The sequence below is a fragment of the Macaca thibetana genome, chromosome 3 (genome assembly GCF_024542745.1).
Source record: "Macaca thibetana thibetana isolate TM-01 chromosome 3, ASM2454274v1, whole genome shotgun sequence".
NCBI lineage: Eukaryota > Metazoa > Chordata > Mammalia > Primates > Cercopithecidae > Macaca > Macaca thibetana.
The window spans coordinates 154,598,216-154,620,991 of NC_065580.1; the positions used below are offsets into that span (position 1 = coordinate 154,598,216).

The 22,776-nt window shown below is 52.5% G+C and overlaps 1 protein-coding gene across 3 annotated transcripts in view; it reads right to left on the reverse strand.

The window, feature by feature from the left end:
* Positions 1-4,804: 4,804 nt before the first annotated feature.
* The window catches only part of UBASH3A (ubiquitin associated and SH3 domain containing A), a 47,970-nt gene continuing 29,998 nt past the window's right edge, over positions 4,805-22,776 (reverse strand). For 2 of the 3 annotated variants that reach the window (XM_050785673.1, XM_050785674.1), the window contains exons 8-14: positions 20,986-21,085; positions 18,112-18,234; positions 16,189-16,281; positions 10,802-10,946; positions 9,978-10,084; positions 8,967-9,076; positions 4,805-6,279 (exon numbers count right to left, since the gene is read on the reverse strand). In XM_050785673.1, coding sequence (XP_050641630.1) covers positions 6,142-6,279; positions 8,967-9,076; positions 9,978-10,084; positions 10,802-10,946; positions 16,189-16,281; positions 18,112-18,234; positions 20,986-21,085 — 816 coding nt within the window. In that variant the 3' untranslated portion in view covers positions 4,805-6,141. The remainder of the gene's footprint in view (positions 6,280-8,966; positions 9,077-9,977; positions 10,085-10,801; positions 10,947-16,188; positions 16,282-18,111; positions 18,235-20,985; positions 21,086-22,776) is intronic. The other variant, XM_050785675.1, reaches the window with a different exon arrangement.

Here is a 22,776-nt window from a genome sequence, read left to right on the forward strand (position 1 = left end):
AACAGGTGCCCAACACTCAGCTTGGTCTGGAACAAGAGTACGCTGCATTCCTGGATTTTACTGCTTTTTGCAAATACAATAAAAATGAGTGCCCACAGAATTAGAAACTTTGACAAATTAGAGGCTATATGAGTATCATAAAGAGTGTAATAACTAGACTATATTAGTTTTGCCACCCCAGTAAAAACAACTATTGAAATAGAATTATACACAACTAAACTCTGGAGATTAGTTTATTCACTTTTAATATGAACAACTTATGGAATGGGGTTATGATCAAACACTGCGCTTGCAGTCAGGCTTGTGCAGGAGTGGGGGTGGTTAGGTGGAAGGAGCATGGAGCAGTAAACTCATGTTGCATCCCTGCAACATCATGGCAAGGTATGTATGTGAGTAAATAACAATACAGTGTCCAGCTGCAGTGGCTCATACCTGTAATCCCGGCACTTCGGGAGGCCGAGGCGGGTGGATCACGAGGTCGCCTCCAGGGATGCTCAGGTAGAAGATGCTCCCTGTTCATCTCACTTCAACCCTGGGGCTTCCTATGAGGTCTCGAGACTGAGGAAACTCTTAACTCTAGTGGTAAAAACAGGAGTTCACTATTCTTACGGAATAAGCAAAGCAAGAGGACTAGCTCAGCAGATGTGAGAATAATCCGCCAGGACCTCAGAGGGTCAGCCAGGGGTGACGTCAGCTTTCCGCAGCAAGATGGCGCCCGCCAGCGGCGTCCCTGTCTGTCGCCATCTCTGCTGTCTTCTCGTAACCTCACGTGTTGGCAGAGGAGGTGTCGTTACGTGCTCGCTGGCTTATGAGTCCACGGCCCACACCTTCCAATGAAACATAAGCTCATGCAGAGTGAGCTTGTATCTGACCCACTGCGGCTGTCCCAGCCGTGCTAATGGCACCCAGGCATTCCCTCAGAAACGTCTGCTGAGTGGGTGACTGAGGGGCGGACTCCACACACGGGGGCCGCGGTGAGGAAGGATGAACTCTTTCCAGTGCTGAGCCTGAGGAGGGAGCGTGGGCGAGGAGGAAGGGTGGGCTGAGGCGGGAGCGTGGGCTGTGGATGGAGCGTGGGTTGAGGCGGGAGCGTGGGCTGTGGATGGAGCGTGGGCTGTGGATAGAGCGTGGGCTGTGGATGGAGCGTGGGCCGAGGCGGGAGCGTGGGCCGAGGCGGGAGTGTGGGCCAGGAGGGAGCGTGGGCTGTGGATGGAGCGTGGGCCGAGGCGGGAGCGTGGGCCGAGGCGGAAGCGTGGGCCGAGGCGGGAGCGTGGGCTGTGGATGGAGGGTGGGCTGAGGAGGAGCGTGGGCTGAGGCGGGAGCGTGGGCTGAGGTGGGAGCGTGGGCTGTGGATGGAACGTGGGCTGTGGATGGAGCCTGGGCTGTGGATGGAGTGTGAGCTGAGGAGGGAGCGTGGGCTGTGGATGGAACGTGGGCTGTGGATGGAGCCTGGGCTGTGGTTGGGCAGACAACAGGGCGGGCTCATGGGCAATCAGGAGGGGTCCTCTGTAACAGAGGCCCATACACCCTTGTTGGGAACCAGGTCGCACAGCAGGAGGTGAGCAGTGGGTGGGTGAGTGAGTGAAGCTTCCTCTGTATCTACAGCCACTCCCCATTGCTGTCATTACTGCCTGAGCTCCGCTTCCTGTGAGATCAGCGGTGGAATTAGTCTCACAGGAGTGTGAACCGTGCATGTGAGGGATCCAGGTTGCACGCTCCTTATGAGAATCTAACGCCTGATGACCTGTTACTGTCGCCCATCACCCCCAGATGGGACTGTCTAGTTGTGGGAAACAAGCTCAGGGCTCCCACTGATTCTACATTATGGTGAGTTGTGTAATTATTTTATTACATATTATGATGTAATAATAGAAATAAAGTGCACAATATAAGTAATTGCACTTGAATCATCTCAAAACCATTCTCCACCCCAACCCCGGTCTGTGGAAAAATTGTCTTCCACGACACTTGTCCCTGGTGCCAAAAGGCTGGGGACTGCTGCTCTATGAGAGGGCCTGCTGCTAGGCTGTGAAACCCCCTGAAAAGAAGGACAAATGCCAGGCTCTTGGTAATGGGAGGACATTACCAGGGCAGAAACACCCAATGTGAAGCTCTATGTGGTGAATTTCTATGTGTTGGTTAATTTCGTGCGTGAATTTGACTGGGCCGCAGGGTGCAAAGATGTTTGACCCAGCGTCACTCTGGGGGTGTATGAGGTGGTTTCTGGATGAGATGAACATTCGAATCAGGAGATTGTCAAGCAAACGGCTCTCCCCAGGGTGGGTGGGCCTCATCCAATCAGTTGAAGGTCTGAATGGAACAAAAGGCTAAGAGGAAACTCCTCATGCCTGACGGCCTTTGAACTGAGGCATTGACTTTTTCCTGCCATTGGACTTGAATGAAAACACCGATTCTTTCTGGGTCTCAAGCCTACTGGCCTCCAGACAGGAGGCCAACGGCTCCTACAGATGGTGAGGCTTCTCAGCCTCTGTAACTGTGTGAGCCAATCCCCCTCTCTCCTTTCCTCTCCCAGCCTGTATCTGTATGTTTGTATCTATATGGATGTGGGTCCTGTTTCCTACTGGCTCTTTCTCTGGAGAGCTCTGGTTCCTGCACTCTCTTTTGCTGTTTGTGGCTCTAAGTCACAGTATGTTAAAGTTCGGGTTTAAGAGTGTGCACGCTGCCGCGCCTAAATATGTGGGAATAAGTACAAAAATCCTTTACATCATCAGATGTGTTTCATCAAATGGGCTATTTTCTCTCCACAGGCTAAGCTGCAAGTTCTTTGGAGTCGAAGGACCAGTAACTTTGCCCTCACCTGCCCCCTACTGGTCCACTCACCAGGACACCAGGCAGGACATTTGTTCCACCCTGACTGTGAGGCAACCCCCTGGGGATCCTGCTAAGACACAGCTGCTGACATGGGAGATGGGGACGCCTGAGGCCCTTCATTTCTAACACGCTCCCAGGCAATGCCCGTAATCCTGGTCCTCAGGCCAGAGTCTGAGAAGCAAAAAAATAAATAACTTATAGGGCCCCTTGCCTTTCCTCAAAGTCTGGTTATATTTTCTAGGTAATAAGTGCTATTAGTACCTGAAAAGGAGAACAAAATGGTTTAAGGATAGCTGGAGGCAAAGAAAATGCAGCATCTTCTAAAATCACTAACTCAAAAAAACGGGCTGCCTCTCCGGGGAGACACTTGGGAGGAGAGTGAGCTTCGGTGAGCTCATTCGCAGGCATTTCTCCTTCGGGATTTACATTGCTTTTGTGCGTAGCTTCTTTGGAAAATTGCTTGGTTTATTGTCCTCACACAGTTTTGTCTCATTATGGGACACAATGAAAGAGAATGAGTTAATGGTTGAAAGAAATACATTTTGGAGAGAGAAGGAGAAACATGACATTTCCAGATCATTAATTTTTTAATGACTTCTTAGAGAACTTCCTTGTTTGAAGATTTCATCAGGAAGATGGCATACGTGCATGCGTGTTTCTTAATTTATTTTTGTGGCCTTAAGTCCTAGGAAAAAATGGTACTGGACAACTGAAAGTGGCATTTACTTGAAACCACACAGGAGTAAGTACATCATAATTCTGGGAGTTTGCTGTGGCAACTTGCAAAGGCCTTTCACACAGCTGGACACCTGTCACTTTTCGTGAAGAACCCCCATGCGCTGGCAGACAGCGGCTGCACACACATTCAGGAGATTGCAAGAAGTAATTTCCAACAGCAAATGAGACATTCATTATTCAATGCAGATAAACATCAACAACGGCGCTTCATCCGAAGGAATTCCACTGGGATCCAGGGGCTCTGCGTTAAAGCTCAGTTCGGTCTTCTGCACATGGTGACCTCAGACACAATGTCTGTGCCTCAGGCTCACCGCTGTAAAATCATGCGGCCTGTCAATGGGTCCACGTCACCTGCAGCTTCTTAGCCCTCATTCTGAGGACATGATATGCCCTCTTAGCAGCGAGCCCTGGAGGGGCTGACTTGCAGCAGTGTTTGCCAGTTCCCATGGTGAGTGGGGTGCACGCTCTGCTCTCTGTGGCTGTGCCAGCTTCAAACTTCTTTATGTTCGGACACAGAAAAACTGCATCCCTAGCGAAATAAAACAAGGAGCAGACAGATGTGTCTTTTTCTCAGGAGGTCGTGTTCGATTGACTAAAACAGCGAGGAACCTTTTATTGGGTCTGGCCTCCTGTGCGTCCTACACGATGTGGGCTGGTTCCATCACAGCCCACCGTGTTCACCGTCTTTATTTCTGTAAGAGCTCCCTGTGTGTGCTGCCCTCTGCTTGCCTGGGTGCTCACAGCGGGAGGCTGAGGGTGTAGCACAGGTCCTTCCTGCCCTGGTTCTGCATTCACACTATAAAAGGCACTTACAGAGCCACTACCACAGCCCCAAACTGCAGTCATGAAATAATACCTGCATTGGATCAGGGGGCTAGAAAAGATGAAAGATCGATGGACTGTCACTGCTCCATGCTAGGATCTCTGCCTGCAGCACGAGGCACCACACGTGTGGGCTGTGGGAGCAGGCGTGACCTGTGGGCTGGGGCATGAGACTCCCCACTGGGGAGACCCCATCCCCTGCTGGACCAGCTTCCTTAGCATAACCATCATGGAAAGACTCCACTTTGCTGGTGGCCCTTCTTTTGGGGCCCCGTTAAATCGGGGGAGCCTACTTCTCCCACTGGCAAAGTCCTCTTCTCTCCTGTACATGATTGGAAACAAGAATAGGAGAAGGCAAAAAAGGCCTGCAAGGGGAGTGTCTCAAATCCCTATGTCTGAGGCCTTGTAGGAGCAGCTCTGCTGTGCTTGGAAGGATTGGGGTATGTTATGGCAGGCTACAGGATAACCCTCAAAGATGTTCACGTCCTAATCCCCGGGACCAGGGAATATGCAACTTTATGTGGCAAAAGGAACTTTGCACTTGTGGTTAAGGCTCGTGAGATGAGAATTCATCCTGGGTTATGGGGTGGGCCTGATGTCAACACAAGGGCCTTTGTAGGAGGGAGGCAGGAGGGTCAGAGGCAGAAGGCGATGTGGCTGTGAAGGCAGAGATCGAGAGAGCTTGGAGACTGCTATGCCGCCGTCCTTGAGGAGGGAGGGTGCAAGTGGCCTCTAAAAGCGAGAAAAAGCAAGGAAAGGATCCTCTCCTGGCGCCTCCAGAAGGAATGTAGCCTGCTGACAAAATTCCAACCTCCGGAACTGTAGGAGAGTAAGCGTGTGTGTGTGTGCATGTGAACATGTGTGTGCCTGTGTGTGCATGTGTTTGTGTGTGTGCATTGCATGTGTATGCCTTCATGTGCGTGTGTGCGAGTGTGTGCATTTGTGTGTGCTCGTGTGCATGTATGTGTCTGCATGCGTGCATGTATGCATGTGTTTGTGTGTGTGTGTGCTTGCTTGTGTACCTGCACGTGTGCATGCGTGCGTGTGCATGTGCATCTGTGTGCGCATGTGTATGTGCATGTATTTGTGTGTGTGCGTGCACGTGTGTGCCTGTGTGTGTATGCATATGTGCGTGTGTATGTGCGTGTGTGTGTGTGAATTTTGTGTTCTTTCCATGACCACCAGTTTTGTAGTCATTGGTTACAGCAACCACAGAGACATAGTAACATGAGTGTTGACAGCACTGAACAGCAACCCAGTTTTGAGCTGGTAGACGGTATTCTGGGCCCATTTTATTGACTATTACACCTGTTTTAGCCCATGTGGATATGGCTAAAGAGTGATGGACGCAGAAAAAGAAAAAACGATTGGGAATTTAATGATCAGACCATGGAAAATGAAGTGGTTAGATCCTTCGTGTGTGGTGAGTCTTTAATTCCTGGAATTTAGAGTCCCGAGCAGTTGTGTCCCCAGCTGCAGACACTCGGTGTACGTGCTTCAGGGTGGCGTCCTCACCCAGCCATCTGCCCTGTGCTTCCCACAGCTGATCTGGTGGAGGATGGGTCCACAGATGGGAGTTACAAAGGCGAAAGCCGGAGGGAAATATTCCGGAATATAAAAGTGCGTCTTGTGCTTTTACAAATCACATTGGGTGAGACTAAGACGCCTCTGGAAAGAGCAGCATCTCCCAGCCTCTGCACGTGGTCTCTGCCTCTCCACTCTGAGGTTATGAGAACATCACCGTGGCTCTCAGTTGCCTGAGATCCAGTTCCTCCAGTTAAATGCTGCGTTCGCCCCGTGGGTGAGGGTCTTCACTGGTGGGTTCACCAACTCCCATTTTCCTTCCTCTTTATTTTCTTCACAGAAGCACATGCCCAGGGAAGGGATCTAGAACGGAGTTTTAAATCACTTGTTAATATCTTACAAGTCCATCAACTTCAGACTATCTCCAAAGCCAATGGTCAGGTGCTCCTCTATTTTGGAGGGTCTGTGACTGCCCAGGCTGGCACTGCCACCATCAAATGGCACCAACATCTGCCCAGGTGGTGCCCTATGGGGGATGTCCCCTAGCCAGGGGACACTGGGTAATTCTGGAGACATTTCTGATTGTCACAACTGAGGATGGAGGTGCTGCCGACACCTAGCAGGCAGAGGTCCTACAAGGTGGTGCATCCTACAATGCACAGAACGACCCCCACCACAAAGGTCTGCAGGCCGAGGTGGGGATTGCTGTCCACCACTTAAGGAGTGACTTATGTTCTCACATTCAGCATCACAAAAAGACACAGACATTGAGTTTTCAGACCCAAAAGAAAAGCACAAAGTGAACCTTTCGACCTCCATCCCTTCATCTGTGAAATGCATGTGTGAGAATAAAGCTTTGTGGTGAAGCCTTTTTTTTGTCTTTTGCTTTTCTTTTTTTCCCGTCCTCTTTCTAATGTCTAGAAATTCCTCAGGCAGATGAAATTTACAAAAATGCCAACGGGCAGGGGGATCCGAGCGAGGCTGGTGTTGACTCTGGGGCGATTCTCTCCTCATGCTTGTAGAGGCTGTGGGCAGGGGGCGGTGATGGGCTGGCCGGGGAGGGTCCTGAGTGCTCCCTTTCCAGCTGCCCTGATATGGGGACCTATCTTTTGGCAGAGCCCCCTTTGCATTTTCTGATACGCATGAGCAAGTCCAGCTTATTTTGGGGTGGGGGCAGGGTGGACACCACGTGATAAGAAAGTCCAGGAGCTTGGAAGTTCCAGATTGGCATCTATGGAAGGGGGTGAAGGGTCCAAGGAGCCGGTGGAGCTTTGGCCACAAAGGGTCATGGGTTTGGGGAATTGTCAGCAGCTGCCGTGTGCCGTGCTGCCACCCTTGGTTACAGGGACCCCCAGGAGCGCCTGGGGCTGGGGGCTTGGTATGTGTATATGGGGCTGTGGGAAGGCGGGCAGGGACAGGAGGGATGCACCAGAGCACGTGTGTGGGAGACCCATTTGCAGAAAGAAGCAAAAGCAGCACTTTGGGAGCAGGTGGTGCCGGGGCTGCCCGGACAGTCCCCAGGAAAATCCATGCAGACCTCTACCAGTGTGGCCTGGGGGGGTTGAGCAGCCCTGTTTGGACAATGCTCACCTGGTGGCTCAGGAACCCAGAGCGCTTGGAAACGTCTGGATCATAATTGGGACACACCACCCTGGAGACACTTTGCCGGGGAAGCCTGTTTCTACTCAGGTGCTGAGGAAAATGGAGCAAGAAAGGGGGATTCGGGTGTCTGATGCCAACTTGCTGAGTGACAATGACCCGTGGCAGGCATGCTCCTCGTGTGCGTAAGCTCTCATCCAGCTGCTGAGGCAGGTGCAGCTAGAGAGCTAAGCCCTCCTGCAGGTGCCTGGCTGGCATCACTGAACTGGGCCTGGGAGTTGGGCTCCTCTGAAGCCCCCGACCACTTGGGGGGACTCAGCAACACCCTCTCTTGCCCACAACTTATGGTGAACAAGCTGTGGCCAGTGTGGTCCTGTGGCAGTGCTGTGTGGAGAAACCAGGTCAGGGCCTCAAGCCCTTCTGATGCCAGGCATTGTCCGTGCTGCACGTGCTGCCTGGGCACTGACCAATGGACTCATTACCATGGGGAGTCCAGCCTTGAGTAGATCTGCAGGGAAGGGCTGGGCCTGGGGCGGGATCTACACTCCTGAGTTTGCCTGCCTCAATTCACCCATGGACTGGACGGCACCCTCTCGCTTTGCTGGGTGATAATCAAGGTTGTTCAAGATGCCACTTGTGCATTATCCTCTGTTTGTCATTCACAAGGCCCTTGCCAGCACCTGAGCACTCTGACAGCTACAACTAGCTCAAGCTTGTTCCGTGCTGGGTGACTCCAAGGGCAAGAGGATCAAGGGGCTCCTCTTCATCCACCAGCCACCCTGCCCCAGGTCCCCAGAAGAGGCCAGAAGTGAGTACTACTGTCGTTTCTTCCCTCCTCATCCAAACTGCTGACTCCTTCCTGAACTGTCTGTTTTTCTTTTTTTTTTTTTTGGGACAGAGTCTCGTTCTGTCGCCCAGGCTGGAGTACAGGGGTGTGATCTTGGCTCACTGCAAGCTCCGCCTCCCGGGTTCACGCCATTCTCCTGTCTCAGCCTCCCAAATAGCTGGGACTATAGGCGCCGCCACCACGCCCGGCTAATTTTTGTATTTTTGGTAGAGACGGGGTTTCACCATGTTAGCCAGGATGGTCTTGATCTCCTGACTTCATGATCCACCCATCTTGGCCTCCCAAAGGGCTGGGATTACAGGCGTGAGCCACCACGTCCGGCAGACTGTCCATTTTTCTATGAGAGCTGCAAGGGGTTATGGCGTGAGCTGACTCGTAAAAAATTGGCAAGTGACCAATGATGAGGATGACTGACCTATCCACCAGCCCCGGCCCGAAGTCGCCCTTCACCCAAGCGCAGGTGGGCACAGTCTCCAGGGGCATGTGGATCCTGGCGGCCCTGGGCCTGCCGGACACTTGTTTTCGTTCTGAGAAGTGGATGTGATAAACCTGTGTCTTCGGGGTGCTTGACTTTGCAGCCGAAGAGCCAAGAGTGGGCACGTACCTTTCTCACGAGCTGGGCAAAATCCCCACATTCCCGGGGCGGCAGCCCGAGCAGTGGCCGCGTGCAGGAGTCCAGCGCGGAGCCGTGACTCACGATGAGGATGACGCCTGCTGTGTGAAACAAGAACACCTCCAGGTCAAAGCAGCCCCAGAGAGCACCTTTTGTTAGACCAGGGTGCCCAAACTGGTGGGGGCAGAGCTACCTCAGAGTGCCCCGAAGCCTGGCGAGACCCCCGGGCTAGAAGTAGTGTGGCTGGTAACCGCTTAGTGAAGCCTGCATCCCACCCTCGCTCGTGGATTCCCCTGTACTCAGCAGCTGCCCACCAGCCTCAGGGAGGCCTAGGAAGTGAGCTGAGCCACCCCCGTGGTGGCCGGCTGCCTCGGTCCCGTCAGCCACAGACTGGGATGTAGCGGTGGCTGCCGCCCAGGCTGACTCACTTGAGAAAGGTCAGCCGGTGGTTTTATCACACGAGTCTGCTACGACTCCTGCTTTAGATAAGAACGCCTGGGACCACGGGCCGAGTGGGCCTCGCTCAGGTGACGCGCGTGTCCCTGCCAGCTCGGGGGAAGGTGTGGGAAGCCAGCGCTTCTGCATGTGCTTCATCCAGGACAAAGCAATACGGGAGGGTTAGGAGACCCGTGTGATGGTCAGGGAAGGGGGCTCCACCTGGAAGTTGGTTGTTCTTTCTCTCTGTCTCTTTTGTTTCCCAGGAAGCTGCCTCGAATCCCTTGGACACGGGTGGTTTGTGCTGACCCTGCTGGCGTGGGTCCCATCAGCACTCAGTACCAGGATTGGGGGGTCTCGGGGCCTGGGCGGCAGGGGAGTGCGTGTCTGTGCACGTGGTTACTGCAGCGGTAGCAGCGGCGATGAACACTTTGTTGCTGGAGAATGGGGGGTGGGGGGCGGGGAAGTGGGGGCATTCATCGGTTCCGAAAATTGGCCAATTTCCATCTCAGAGGTAATTCCCCGAGCCCCAGGGGCTGTTCATACAGAGGATGGTGAGGCACTTACTGTCCTGCGGGCAGGTGTTGACGATTTGCACCACGCTCGCCGTGCACCTGTCCACGTACTCCTGGTAGCTCTCGGCCGGCATGAGGGCAGACAGGGGAAATGCGGGCCTGGAAGGAGGAGATGGAGAGGCTGCTGCCCTGGCCCTTCGGTAGGGATTAGGAGGGCGCGGCTACGGTTAGCTGGGGAAGGAGAACGTTCTTCCGGGATGGTTCTGCCTCCAGGCAGGCTTGTGGTCAACAGGGAGGCTCCAGTTTTGTGCTGAAAACTGGCAAAGCACTGACAGTCAATCTCCAGCACACATTCTTACTCAACACCAGGAGGGCTCTGCGATGGCAGAGTCAGACATGGGCGGAGAATGACAAAGACTCTCTCCTTGACCAAACTCCAGTCCAGCTCTTCTGAATCTTCTTCTCGATGAGGTCTTGACCCTTGGGCTTCTGTGTCTGTTCTTGCAGAGTGAACTTAGCAAGAACCTCTTACCCTCGAAATCTGATCAAGTTCCTTGTCCTCTACCACCCCCACCAGGTGATGTCTGATCACCTCGGCCTGCCTTTAGCAAGAGTCCCCGTTTAGGTTAGTTTAGCAAGAATGACCCACCTTCTCAGGAATTTTCCATCCACCAACTCCCACCCTGCTCTGTGGCTATAACTCTCCACTTTTCCTTGTATTCGGAGTTGAGCCCCACCTCTCTCCCCTGCTGCAAAACCCAACTGCAGCAGTCCCTCTTGAATAAAGCCTTTCTCACCACTTTAACAGTGTCATGAAAGTTTTCCTTAATAAGAACTGGAAAAGCCCCCGTGGCAGAGAACTTTCGAACAGCATACCTGTAATCAGTGTCGATGTTGAAATTCGCCTCTTTCAGCTCTTCCAGGCTCATGAGGGTTGGGGTGGTTTTTCCAGCTTCCCATTTTGTCCATTCAAAGATTCCAGGTTCCACTCGTATCTTGATTTTTTTCTCCAGTTTGAGTTCTGGACTCAACAGAATACAAGTGTTTATCATCCTCAACATCTACCCTGACTTTGCATAAATAAGTCTCCATTTAGATCTCAGACCGTCACACACAAGTCTAAATCATACCTTTTAAACAGTGTGATTTTCTTCTTGGCAAATACCGTTCTGTGATTAGGAATAGCCATGCTATTTCTGAGGTCAAAACTGATGAGCAGTGGGAAGGTATCAGAGGAGTGATGGCCCCCTGTGTGCCAGGAAGGACCAGAGTCTCCCAAGAGCTGGTGAGTGTCCCAGGCAGCAGGCTCATGCTGGGGCTCACCTGAGCACCCGTGAAACCAGCCCACCACCCGCATCCTCCAACATGGCGGATCCACCGATCAATGGACAAGATGTGACCCATCGCGAAGAATGTTGGCCTCATGAGGCCCTTTCCTGATAAACACTTGCACAGATTGGGCAAGAGGTGAACAATGGAAGGAGCCATCTTCTGGAACATTCTGACTCCCTGCAACTCACACTTCCCGAGCATTCTTTATTTTGATTAAAGGAAGAGCCATAAAGTAAGGCCACCTCTTTTTGAGTGGAAAAAGGACCTGAATGTTTTCACTGGGAACTCAAATGCTGGGCATAAAATTAGTTCCTCAAATGTGATTTAGGTCCATGGAAGGCGCTCTTTCATCAAGCATGCTTAGAAAAGAGAGTTAAAGCAAGTTAATCAGGCCCCTGAGTCCTCCCCCATCAACCAGATACCCTAGTCCTCCCACATCAACCAGGGCCCTGAGTCTTCCCCCATCAACCAGGCCCCCGAGTCCTTCCCCATCAACTAGGCCCCTGAGTCCTTCCTCAACCAGGCCCCCGAGTCCTTCCCCATCAACCAGGCCCCTGAGTCCTCCTTCCTCAACCAGGCCCCCGAGTCCTCCTTCCTCAACCAGGCCCCCGAGTCCTCCTTCCTCAACCAGGCCCCCGAGTCCTCCTTCCTCAACCAGGCCCCCGAGTCCTTCCCCATCAACCAGGCCCCCGAGTCCTCCTTCCTCAACCAGGCCCCCGAGTCCTCCTTCCTCAACCAGGCCCCCGAGTCCTCCTTCCTCAACCAGGCCCCCGAGTCCTTCCCCATCAACCAGGCCCCCGAGTCCTCCTTCCTCAACCAGGCCCCCGAGTCCTTCCCCATCAACCAGGCCCCCGAGTCCTCCTTCCTCAACCAGGCCCCCGAGTCCTCCTTCCTCAACCAGGCCCCCGAGTCCTCCTTCCCTCAACCAGGCCCCCGAGTCCTTCCCCATCAACCAGGCCCCCGAGTCCTCCTTCCTCAACCAGGCCCCCGAGTCCTCCTTCCTCAACCAGGCCCCCGAGTCCTCCTTCCTCAACCAGGCCCCCGAGTCCTTCCCCATCAACCAGGCCCCCGAGTCCTCCTTCCTCAACCAGGCCCCCGAGTCCTCCCTGACTCCTCCCTGCAGTGTGTGGTGTGTGTGTGTGGGTGTGTGGTGTGTGTGGGTGTGTGTGGTGTGTGGGTGTGTGTGGTGTGTGTGTGGGGCATGTAGTGTGTGTGTATGGCGTGTGGTGTGTGTGTGGTGTGTGTGTATGGCGTGTGGTGTGTGTGGTGTGTGTGTGGCATGTGGTGTGTGATGTGTGTGGTTGTGTGTGGCGTGTGGTGTGTGATGTGTGTGGTTGTGTGTGGCGTGTGGTGTGTGATGTGTGTGGTGTGTGTGTGGCGTGTGGTGTGTGATGTGTGTGGTGTGTGTGTAGCGTGTGGTGTGTGTGTGGTGTGTATGTATGGCGTGTGGTGTGTGTGGTTGTGTGTGGCGTGTGGTGTGTGATGTGTGTGGTTGTGTGTGGCGTGTGGTGTGTGATGTGTGTGGTGTGTGTGTGGCGTGTGGTGTGTGTGTGGCATGTGGTGTGTGTGTGGTGTGTGTGTGGTGATGTGTGTGGTGTGTGTGTGTGGCATGTAGTGTGTGTGTGGTGCATGTGTATGGCATGTGGTGTGTGTGTGGCGTGTGGTGTGTGGTGTGTGTGTGGTGTGTGGTGTGTGTGGTGCGTGTGTGTGGCGTGTGGTGTGTGTAGTGCGTGTGTGTGGCGTGTGGTATGTGTGGCGTGTGGTGTGTGTGTGGCGTGTGGTGTGTGTGGTGTGTGTGTGGCATGTGGTGTGTGTATGGCTTGTGGGTGTGTGTGGTGTGTGTGTATGGCATGTGGTGTGTGTGTGGCGTGTGGTGTGTGTGTGGCGTGTGGTGTGTGTGGTGCGTATGTGTGGCGTGTGGTGTGTGTGGTGCGTGTGTGTGGTGTGTGGTGTGTGTGGTGTGTGGTGTGGCGTGTGGTGTGTGTGTGTGGCATGTGGTGTGTGTGGTGTGTGTATGGCTTGTGGTATGTGTGGCGTGTGGTGTGTATGTGGTGTGTGTGGTGTGTGTGTATGGCATGTGGTGTGTGTGGTGTGTGTGTATGGTGTGTGGTGTGTGTGGTGTGTGTGTATGGCATGTGGTATGTGTGGCGTGTGGTGTGTATGTGGTGTGTGTGGTGTGTGTGTATGGCATGTGTTGTGTGTGTTGTGTGTGTATGGCGTGTGGGTGTGTGTGGTGTGTGTGTATGGCATGTGTTGTGTGTGTTGTGTGTGTATGGCGTGTGGGTGTGCATGGTGTGTGTGTATGGCATGTGGTGTGTGTGTGTGTGTGTGTGTGTGTGTGTGTGTGTGTGGGTGTGCATGTGTGTGTGTATGGCATGTGGTGTGTGTGTGTGTGTGTGTGGTGTGTGTGTATGGCATGTGGTGTGTATGTGGTGTGTGTGGTGTGTGTGTATGGCATGTGGTGTGTGTGGTGTGTGTGTGTGGCGTGTGGTGTGGTGTCTGTGTATGGCATGTGGTATGTGTGGCGTGTGGTGTGTGTGGTGTGTGTGTATGGCATGTGGTGTGTGTGTGGTGTGTGTGGTGTGTGTATATGGCATGTGGTGTGTGTGGCGTGTGGTGTGTGTGGTGTGTGTGTATGGCATGTGGTGTGTGTGGCGTGTGGTGTGTGTGGCGTGTGGTGTGTGTGGTGTGTGTGTGGCGTGTGGCGTGTGTGGCGTGTGGTGTGTGTGGTGTGTGTGTATGGCATGTGGTGTGTGTGGTGTGTGTGTATGGCGTGTGGTGTGTGTGGCGTGTGGTGTGTGTGGTGTGTGTGTATGGCATGTGGTGTGTGTGGTGTGTGTGTGGCATGTGGTGTGTGTGTAGTGTGTGTGGTGTGTGGTATGCGTATGTGCATGCAAGCGTTGTGAGGAGGGACAAGGATTGTGGAAGCCTTGCTTGCCCTGGTGGAGCTGCCTCTGGCCTCCGGCTACACTGCCGTCAGGCCTTTGGGGATTCCTGAGTCCTTTCGTGGTTTGGTCAAATAAGCTGATATTGTTCTTTGGTCTTCATCGGGCTCATTGAGAGCCCAGAGGGGCGGCGAAGCAATTAACATGGGAACCTCCAAGGCAAAGTGAAATAAATCTGCATTTCTGTCTTGTGACCTGAGATGCTGTGCAGGGGCCTGGGGTCCTGTGCCACAATTGGGAGGGAAATGAAAGGATGAAGCTGCAAGACTGAGGTGGGCAGAAAGTGTCTCGACATTTTTAAGTGCGTGGAAGGTGGATCATGGATGCTCCATGCTGATAAAATGGATTTCTGTGCCTCATGAAACTAGAACTGGATTATGGGATGGAAGGTTCAGGAGAGCACAGGACAGGAATGATGAGCCTGAGAGGCTCTGTGGGTGGAGTCAGGTCCGCTCCTGGCCGGGGCTTCCTGGGCACCTGGATTTGAAGGTGCTTTGAGGGAGCCTCTCTGATGGGGTAGAGGGGATCTGAGGACATGGGAACTGGCAATGCACACGTGTGCGATGGATGCACTACTGTTCCAACAGCTCCTACCAGTTGTGGCCCTAGCTCTGATGTGGCCCCATGTGCAAGCCCCAGCAAGACCACCATCTTCGGGATGGCTCCTCCATGGCCCCTCCATTCCTGCCCCTTTCCTGCAGGACACGGCTTCCTGTCTGCCTTGAGCACCCATTCCTTCCACCTGGGACTTGTCATTCCAGCCACGGCAGCCCTGCCATGGTGCAGTGCCAAACTCTGCTGTCTCCAAACAGCCCCCCTCGTGGATCTTGACCCTCACTCGGATCACCTCCTTTCTCCTGCACTCACCTCCCCCGTGCTCGGTCTCCTAGCTGACCCAGTTGGAAGTCCATGGGCACGGTCACCCTCTCACTATGCCCTCAAGTCTTCCCGTCCCCTCTGGCTCCACTGTACTCACAGCTCAACCCCACCCTTAGCTGCATCCCACTCTCCACCCACTCCCGGTCTAAGCTGGAAGAGACCCCCTAGTCCGGCTAATGCATCTCCATTTAAACTCATGCTCACAAACTGTGGGTGGGCTCTGAGTGCTGCCCAGCAGTCACCCTGCATCTCCCAGCCCATGACCTGGGCCCCCTCTCCCTGACAGCCATTCATACCTTTAGCGCACTCCAAACTTCCCACAGTCCCTGCCCCCACTTTCTGCTGGTGGCCCGAATTCCTAAGTCTCTGAGAAAGTCGAGGCAAGCCCTGTGCCTGACATTTGCCCTCCTGCTGCATCTGCATCTGTGTGCTCTGTCCTCTCCCCTGTCACCATGGAGGTCACATGCCCTCTCCCATGTCACCCGTGTTCCTGGCCACAGCCAGTCCCTGCCTGGGGACTGAGATCTCATCCCTCTTCCCAGACAAAGAGGAGCAGGACAGGGTTCAGGCTGAAGGCAGAGCTCAGGCCTCTGGGACAGGCTGCTCTCCTCTGGGCAGAAACTTTCTTCTTCCCGTAGATGGGAGCTGCAGAAGGGTCTGCCCAGGGCTTCCTGACACATATCAGCCCCTGAGGATGCTGGACAGCTCCACTGGCGCAGTGCATTGCCCTGGGAAAGGTCATGCATTTCAGACTTAGAAGGAACCATAGCAGCTGTTCCCAGCTCTGAAGGTTTCTGAATGCTCCTTTCCAGGTGTATTTTTAAAATGTCTAGCTGATGGAGGCCAAAGAGAAACAGTGTGAGGACAGGCCCTGGCATTCAGCTACACCAGCCCCTACTGGTCTGACGGTCCTAGTATTCCAGATACGCTCATGGACTCAACGTGCCTGCCAGCATCCTTGGAGGGCTGGCTCATACCTGCCTGATGACTTTGGTGTGGGCATTCATTGCCAGTCATCCAATTCCACCTCCACTCCCTTCCCACTCCTCTTGGAGAATAGCCACAAGGTCAAGGCAGTAGGAGAAGCTCACCGAGGTTCTCACTGACCTTCCAGGATGAGTTTGGCCGTCTGCATACAGCGGAGGGCTGGGGAGGCGAACACAGAGCTGATTCTGATACCACTGTCCAGTAGCGCGTCCCCTGGAAAATAGTGAAAAAGGCAGAAAATGCCCCTTCATAATCCTAGCCTCTGATGGCAGATGAGCCATGTGCTCCCTGTGGTAGGCAGGGTCCTCAAAGGGCTCCTGGTTTCCACCCCCTAGTGTGACACACCCTGCACAGCCCCCAAGTATGGGCGGAACCTGTGACCAGGATGATCTGTTGCTCCTGGGACGGTTACATCCTATGGCAGAAGGGAGGGGATCCAAGGTGGGTGGGGCTGACCAAGTTGGTGAGCCCATTAAAAGCAGTGATTATCTCCAGCCAGTCACGGAAAAAAGAACTGTGAAGTGAGAAGGATTCAGCAGAACATTCTCCATTGCTGGCTGTAAAGATGGAGGGGACCGCATGGCAAGGAATGTGGGCAGCACCTAGAGCTGGGAGCAGCCCCCAGCTAATAGCCAGCAAGGAACAGACTTCAGTCCTCCCACTGCAAGGATCTGAATTTGGCCAACAGCAGAATGAGTCTGGAAGGAGACTTGAGCTCCCAATGGAAATTCAGTCCAGCAGAGACCTTGACTTCAGGCCTTAAGACCCTCAGCAGAGAAGCAGCCCTGTGGGCCTGGGCTTTGGATCTGCACCACTGTGAGTTCAGAAACGGGCCGGGCTTCACATGTGTGGTCATTTGAGAAAACTCAAGACCCACTGCGGCTCGTGGAAGGACAAGCCTGTACATCGCCTTTCCCCCTGTGATATTGGAAGCCCTGCTCTCAGGGAAATATGGGAGTCCCTACGGCAGAAAAATTGCACAGCCCCAAAGCTGGTGAGCGAGGTTCCAGTGGAGGCTCTTCTGGGTTCAACTGTGTCCCCTCCCCTGCAAAAATGTTAGAGTCCTCACCCTTGGTGCCTTAGAATGTGACTCATTTAGAAACCAGTCATAGAGATACTTTATCATTTAGAAACAGGATTTTTACAGACTGATAAGTTAAAATAAGGGTGTGCACCTCAATCAATTAAATTAGGGTGGGTTCTAATCCAGTATGACAGCGTCCTTCTAAAAGGGGAAATCTGTGCACAGAGACATGCAGAGAAGAGGAGAGGAAGACAAAAGATGTCACCTACGAGCCAGGGACAGAGGCCTGGGACCACTGTCTCCTCTCGACTCATCGTCCTGGCACCTCACAGTGGGAGCCTGGAATCAGCTGTCAGGGAGTGCAGTATTCTCACCACTGCATTCAGCAAGTGCTATAACTATAACTCTATGACTCTATAACTCTATTACTCGGGCTTCCCACCCTGCCCAGAGCAGGTGGCTAAACATTTCTGAGCACACCACTGGGTGGGGGCCCGGGAGAGTGGGCCATGGGAGTCTCTACAATTAACCATTGGGGTAACTTGCTTCTCTGGATTCCATTTTCTGAATTTAGGAAATGAAGACTTGATGAACTCAGTGGTCTCTTCTGTTTAAAAAACCTCAGTTACGTAGAAGCAGAACCGCCAGACATGAAACAGAAGCCCAAAATGACAGATTTGGAAATAAAACCAATGAGAGGATGTGGTTTTCCATTGTAAAGTGAGCTCCTTGGTGCATACAGTGGTTGTTGATTTTTCCTCCCCTCTCTCGTTCTCTCTATGCCTGTCTTTCATTCCTCCCAACTTCCTGAATCATCCATTCCTAGATCAAACCTCTGCACTGCCCCTTTCTTGCTGTGTGACCTTGGGCAAGTTGCTTAACCTCTCTGTGCCCCAGCCTCCTCAACAGACTGGAGACAAAGCTAACACTGTATCAAAGGGTGTGTACCTAGGGCTCAGGCTGGGTAATCATTGTTGCTGTTATTGTTACTTTTCCTACTATACAGCCCTCAAACATACCTGCAATTCTGGACTGGAAAATGCCGCAGGATGATAATGGGGGATCGTTTTCAAAGTCTTTGATCCCATGACTCCGTCTGGGCAGACTACAAGGGAAGTTCAGGTCTGGCCTGTAGTATTTCCCTGAAGTATAAAGAAGCATCAGATGTTCAGTTTCATCAAGTTAGAACAGATTTGTTCCACAAAACCCCCAAGACCAAGACCCACTCTAACAGCAAGGTTATTATTGAAATTATTGTCAACTGTGTTGCTTCTGAATATGCTCTGCAACGTGGCTTCAATTTGAGAAGAAAGTGCTGCTTGGCTGTGCACACAACATTTTCTCAAACGCGGAAAACTTAAGTTTCAGCCCCAGGAACTATGCAACCCTCTTTGTCCTCCCCAAATGCCCCACAAAGATTCACTCTTACATTTTCCTGATAAAGAACCTGATAAAGTATCTCCATGACTGGTTTAGCATAACTCAGTAAGTATCTGAAGTTGCCATCAATGATCCATCCCCCTAGCTTTAAACGTATCCTTCTTGCTCAGGGCACAGAGTGCTTGAACTGGAGATGCCTGTGTTGTGCATTCTTTAGTCAATTGCTTGAAGCCAGGCCGGAAGCTAGGTGGGCTCACTGGGACTCTCTCCCACCAGAGGCTGCCTGGTGTCAGGGTTCACGTGGAGTTTGACCTTGAGTTCTAAGATCTGACAGTCTGGTGGCAAATCCTGGCATCACCATCTCCTCACTGTGCAACCAGAAGCAAATGATTTCATCTCTCTTATCAGTAAAAAACAGGGAAAGAGTAGCAGTTTTGAGGAGCCAGTGAGGTAACACCCATACCCCAGCGTCTGGTGCGAGAGGGAGTGGCCAACAAGTCGGGGGGCTGGTCTCATGTCAGGGTGACTGATTATCCTCACACAGGGCACCACGACACACTGCACCCTCCAGTGCACTCTGGTTTGCCTTCACATTCTCCAAAGGGACCCCAAGCCTCCTGGCTACTAGTAGGTTCCAGCAGCCACACTGACCTTCCTGAGACCTGCTTTGCCATACATAGCAGCCCCTGCCCTTTGCATCCTGGAATATGCCAGGCCCTTTCATCCCGGCCCACTGCCTTGCACAAACTCAGAGTGGGGGTGGGGGGCAGTGGGAGGCAGCAGGGGTCAGCGGGGCACAATGGCTATTTTTCATGCCTATGTTTTAGGTTCCATGTAGGAGTTTTCTGAAGACTCCCTCCCTGGGATTTCCACGGGCAGAGACTCTTGTTTGAAATTAGAGGTGTTTATTCAATGCCAGCATTAGCTGTTGGGAAAGGTAGTTTTAAAATCAGAGAGAAAGTCCATCAATTTTATTGTATTCTCAAAGGCATCTGTGATCCCCGCCAAAATGTCAACACACTCCATTTAGGTACTTTGCTGTCATCGACACTTTAGTTGTGATCACTCTGGAGGCAGAGGGCAGAGCTCAGGAAATGACAAGGATGTGGGCCAAGGTCAGGTCCCGATGGGAGCAGAGTCTGTGTGGAATATGGGGTGAGGTGAGGGGCCCCCTGAGGTTGGTCACCTTGGAGGAGGATGTGGCTATACCTCATTGTGATTTATTAAACCTTGTAATATACAAAACTCAGACAAACTAGATGTCATTCTTTACTTTATCAAGGGCCGCTCTACCTTGGGAAAATATCCGCCAGGAGTTTCCTTTCAGTTGGGGATTTCCAGTGCCTTTAAAATATTTTCCCTTATAAGTGACTTGATCTTTTGTCCAGATGACCAAATATTTTTTCTTTTTCTATGAAGTCCAGTAAGTATTTTTGGTGTTGATTGTTTTGTATTGATTTTCCCCACCATGGACATGGTGTGTCAGTTCAATCTATAGCTTCAGTAATTCAATAGCTAAAACAATTGTTTTATTCCAAGAAAGTTTCTTATATGTTTGTTAATGCATCCTGATAGCCGCCTATTGTCTTATTGTTGCTTCTTTAAGCTCTTGTATCTTTACTTGACCTTGTTTTATAGAGGTGACCATATTATTAGCTCTGTGAGTTCTTGGAAATATGTTTGATCATGATGCTATGTGCTCAGAATCTTTTCTAGTGTGTGGTTGTCATCTGCCAATGGTTTTCCCTACTCATTTCCCACTTTCTTGGGTCTGCTGGGCTTCTGGAGGGGGATCCCGAAAGGGTTCAGCTAACCTAGCAACTGTGAATTGGTTCTGTCACTATGTTCAATGCCTTAATTTATGTAATGGGTCATGGCTTAGAAATTGTGACACTATAGGCTTCCTATTAGGAGATGAGCACTGATGTGGACATTGATCATAAGTACAGAGGTTGGCTTGTGGGTATGGGTATTTATAAGCACTGTTCTTACTTCCTGGCATTCAGAGGAGCAAAGCTGGGGTGCGCTGGAGGCGTGTTCAAGAATACGTCCATCTGTTAAGCAGCATAGCCAAAAATTACAGCAGTCAAGATTAGGTTGGAGAGGTTCAGAGATGAGACTGAGAGGTACAGCGTGTGCCAGAAGCGGCAGGGTCAGAGACCACAGGTTGGGGTGCATTCACTAATGAAATGCTACATATGTGCTGCTGGGATGAAAAGACCTGTTCAAGCATTCACACTAGCAGATCTGCTTCCTATTGAGAACCATTCCTCCATCATCCACAGAGAAGTTGATGGAAGATTCTTACAGACAACACACACACTCAGATGCATACATGGAACACCCCTGGAGGAAGATGTAGCAGGCACGTTTTCCACATATACGTCTACCCATGGTCATTCTACAGAATGGTGCCTCGGGGGATCTGATGCCATGTAAGGTCATTGAGAAGGAGATCTCATTGGTCAGATCTATAGTGTTTCTGTCCGTACACCCGCCTGAGCGTGACCTACCGTCAGGAGTGGAGCATTGCTGCAGCCATGATTTCCCGAAGATCTGATCCACTCTCTCCCCGTGGCGAACCACCAGCACGCTCTTCCTTGCAACGGTGGCCTGGGCAGGAAGCAAGGCACACGCAGTTTAACACTCAACTCACCGGACTTGCACCTACAGCAGCTCTCCCAGTCACCCAGCAACTGGGAGGGAATCTCTTCCTTCGTTAGTCAATAGCTCAGCCCATTTTGCCCAAATTATTAGAATGAAAGAGGATGTGAAATTGGCAATCTCTTCAATTTCTTCTGACGTTTTATTTCCTGGGCATTCTAACATCAAGGAAATTAAAAGAGACAGGATTGGCCCCTACCATGACACATCTGTTTTTCTACTTTTCTGTCTTTTCTTTTTTTTTTTTTGAGACGGAGTCTGGCTCTGTTGCCCAGGCTGGAGTGCAGTGGCCGGATCTCAGCTCACTGCAAGCCCCGCCTCCCGGGTTCACGCCATTCTCCTGCCTCAGCCTCCTGAGTAGCTGGGAGTACAGGCGCCCGCCACCTCGCCTGGCTAATTTTTTTTGTATTTTAGTAGAGACGGGGTTTCACCGTGTTAGCCAGGATGGTCTCGATCTCCTGAACTCGTGATCCGCCCGTCTCGGCCTCCCAAAGTGCTGGGATTACAGGCTTGAGCCACCGCGCCCGGCTACTTTTCTGTCTTTTCTAAGTCCTTATTCCCATAGAGACGTCTTAGGACATTATCCCCATCTATATTATAATATGTACTGTTATAATATAGATCATCTATCTGTATATCTAGTCTCCTCTCTTGCTGGCACACTTCTTCTGAGAAGCCCTGCAGGACTGCCCTGGTGTTGGCATGTTGAGGGGCCGTCCTTTTATGGCTTCCAGGTGTGAGTTCTGCTTCTGAGCACTGAGTGGAGAAACCCTCATCCATCCGCTTGCTGTTTTCCCATAGCTGGTCGTTCTCTGTGTGGCTGAATGCTAGAGGAAAACAGTATTTTACAGTTTATTTATTTCTTCTTGGCATGAGACTGGCTTTGGTGGTGGCCAGCAGCTTCGAGCTGGGGACAGCAGCTCTCTGGCACGTTCTCTGGCCTCAGGCAGCCCTGGGATGGCCTTGGAGCCTGCCAGTCACAGGGCTCGTGCCCGCCCTGTTTCTGGGAGGCCTGTGCTTTGGGGAAGTAGCCCAAGGGTCATGCTTGGGGCAGGGAGGCCGGCTATCCTTTGGGAGGGGCCTCCTCTGTGTGGGATGGTGTTGGGGGGCTCTGCCCTCAGGGGGTGCTGGGCCACCCTTCTCCCCATGCTGTGCCGGGCTGATCAAGTGGAGGTGCTAGCCTTGAGAGGAACCCACTGCAAATGAGATGGAGAGAGTGAATGAGAGCTGAGGATGGTCCCCCGGGAGCAGAGAGCAGAGTTACAGGGGCCAAGCCAGCTAGAGGCCACCAGGACAGCTGCGTGGAGCATAAGCCCTGCACCAGGACCCTGGAGGGAGACACCAGTCTTGGCTGCTTCCCTGGAGGACACTATTGTACCAGCTGACATTGGCCCCACACTGACATTCCCAGCCCCAGAGCCAGGCCCAGGCTATCCAGGGGGGTCCATTTCAGAACAAGAGGTGGGGACCCCTGCAGCAACACAGGCCCAGCGGTGCTGCCCTCTGGCACCCAGGACTTGTGCCTCAGCCTCCCTGTGACACGGCACCACAGGAGGGAGCGTGTCTCATGCTGGGACATGAAGCTGCAGTCCACAGCATCCGTGCTTTAGGGAGCTGCAGGTCTTCCTGGGCCAAGAGAT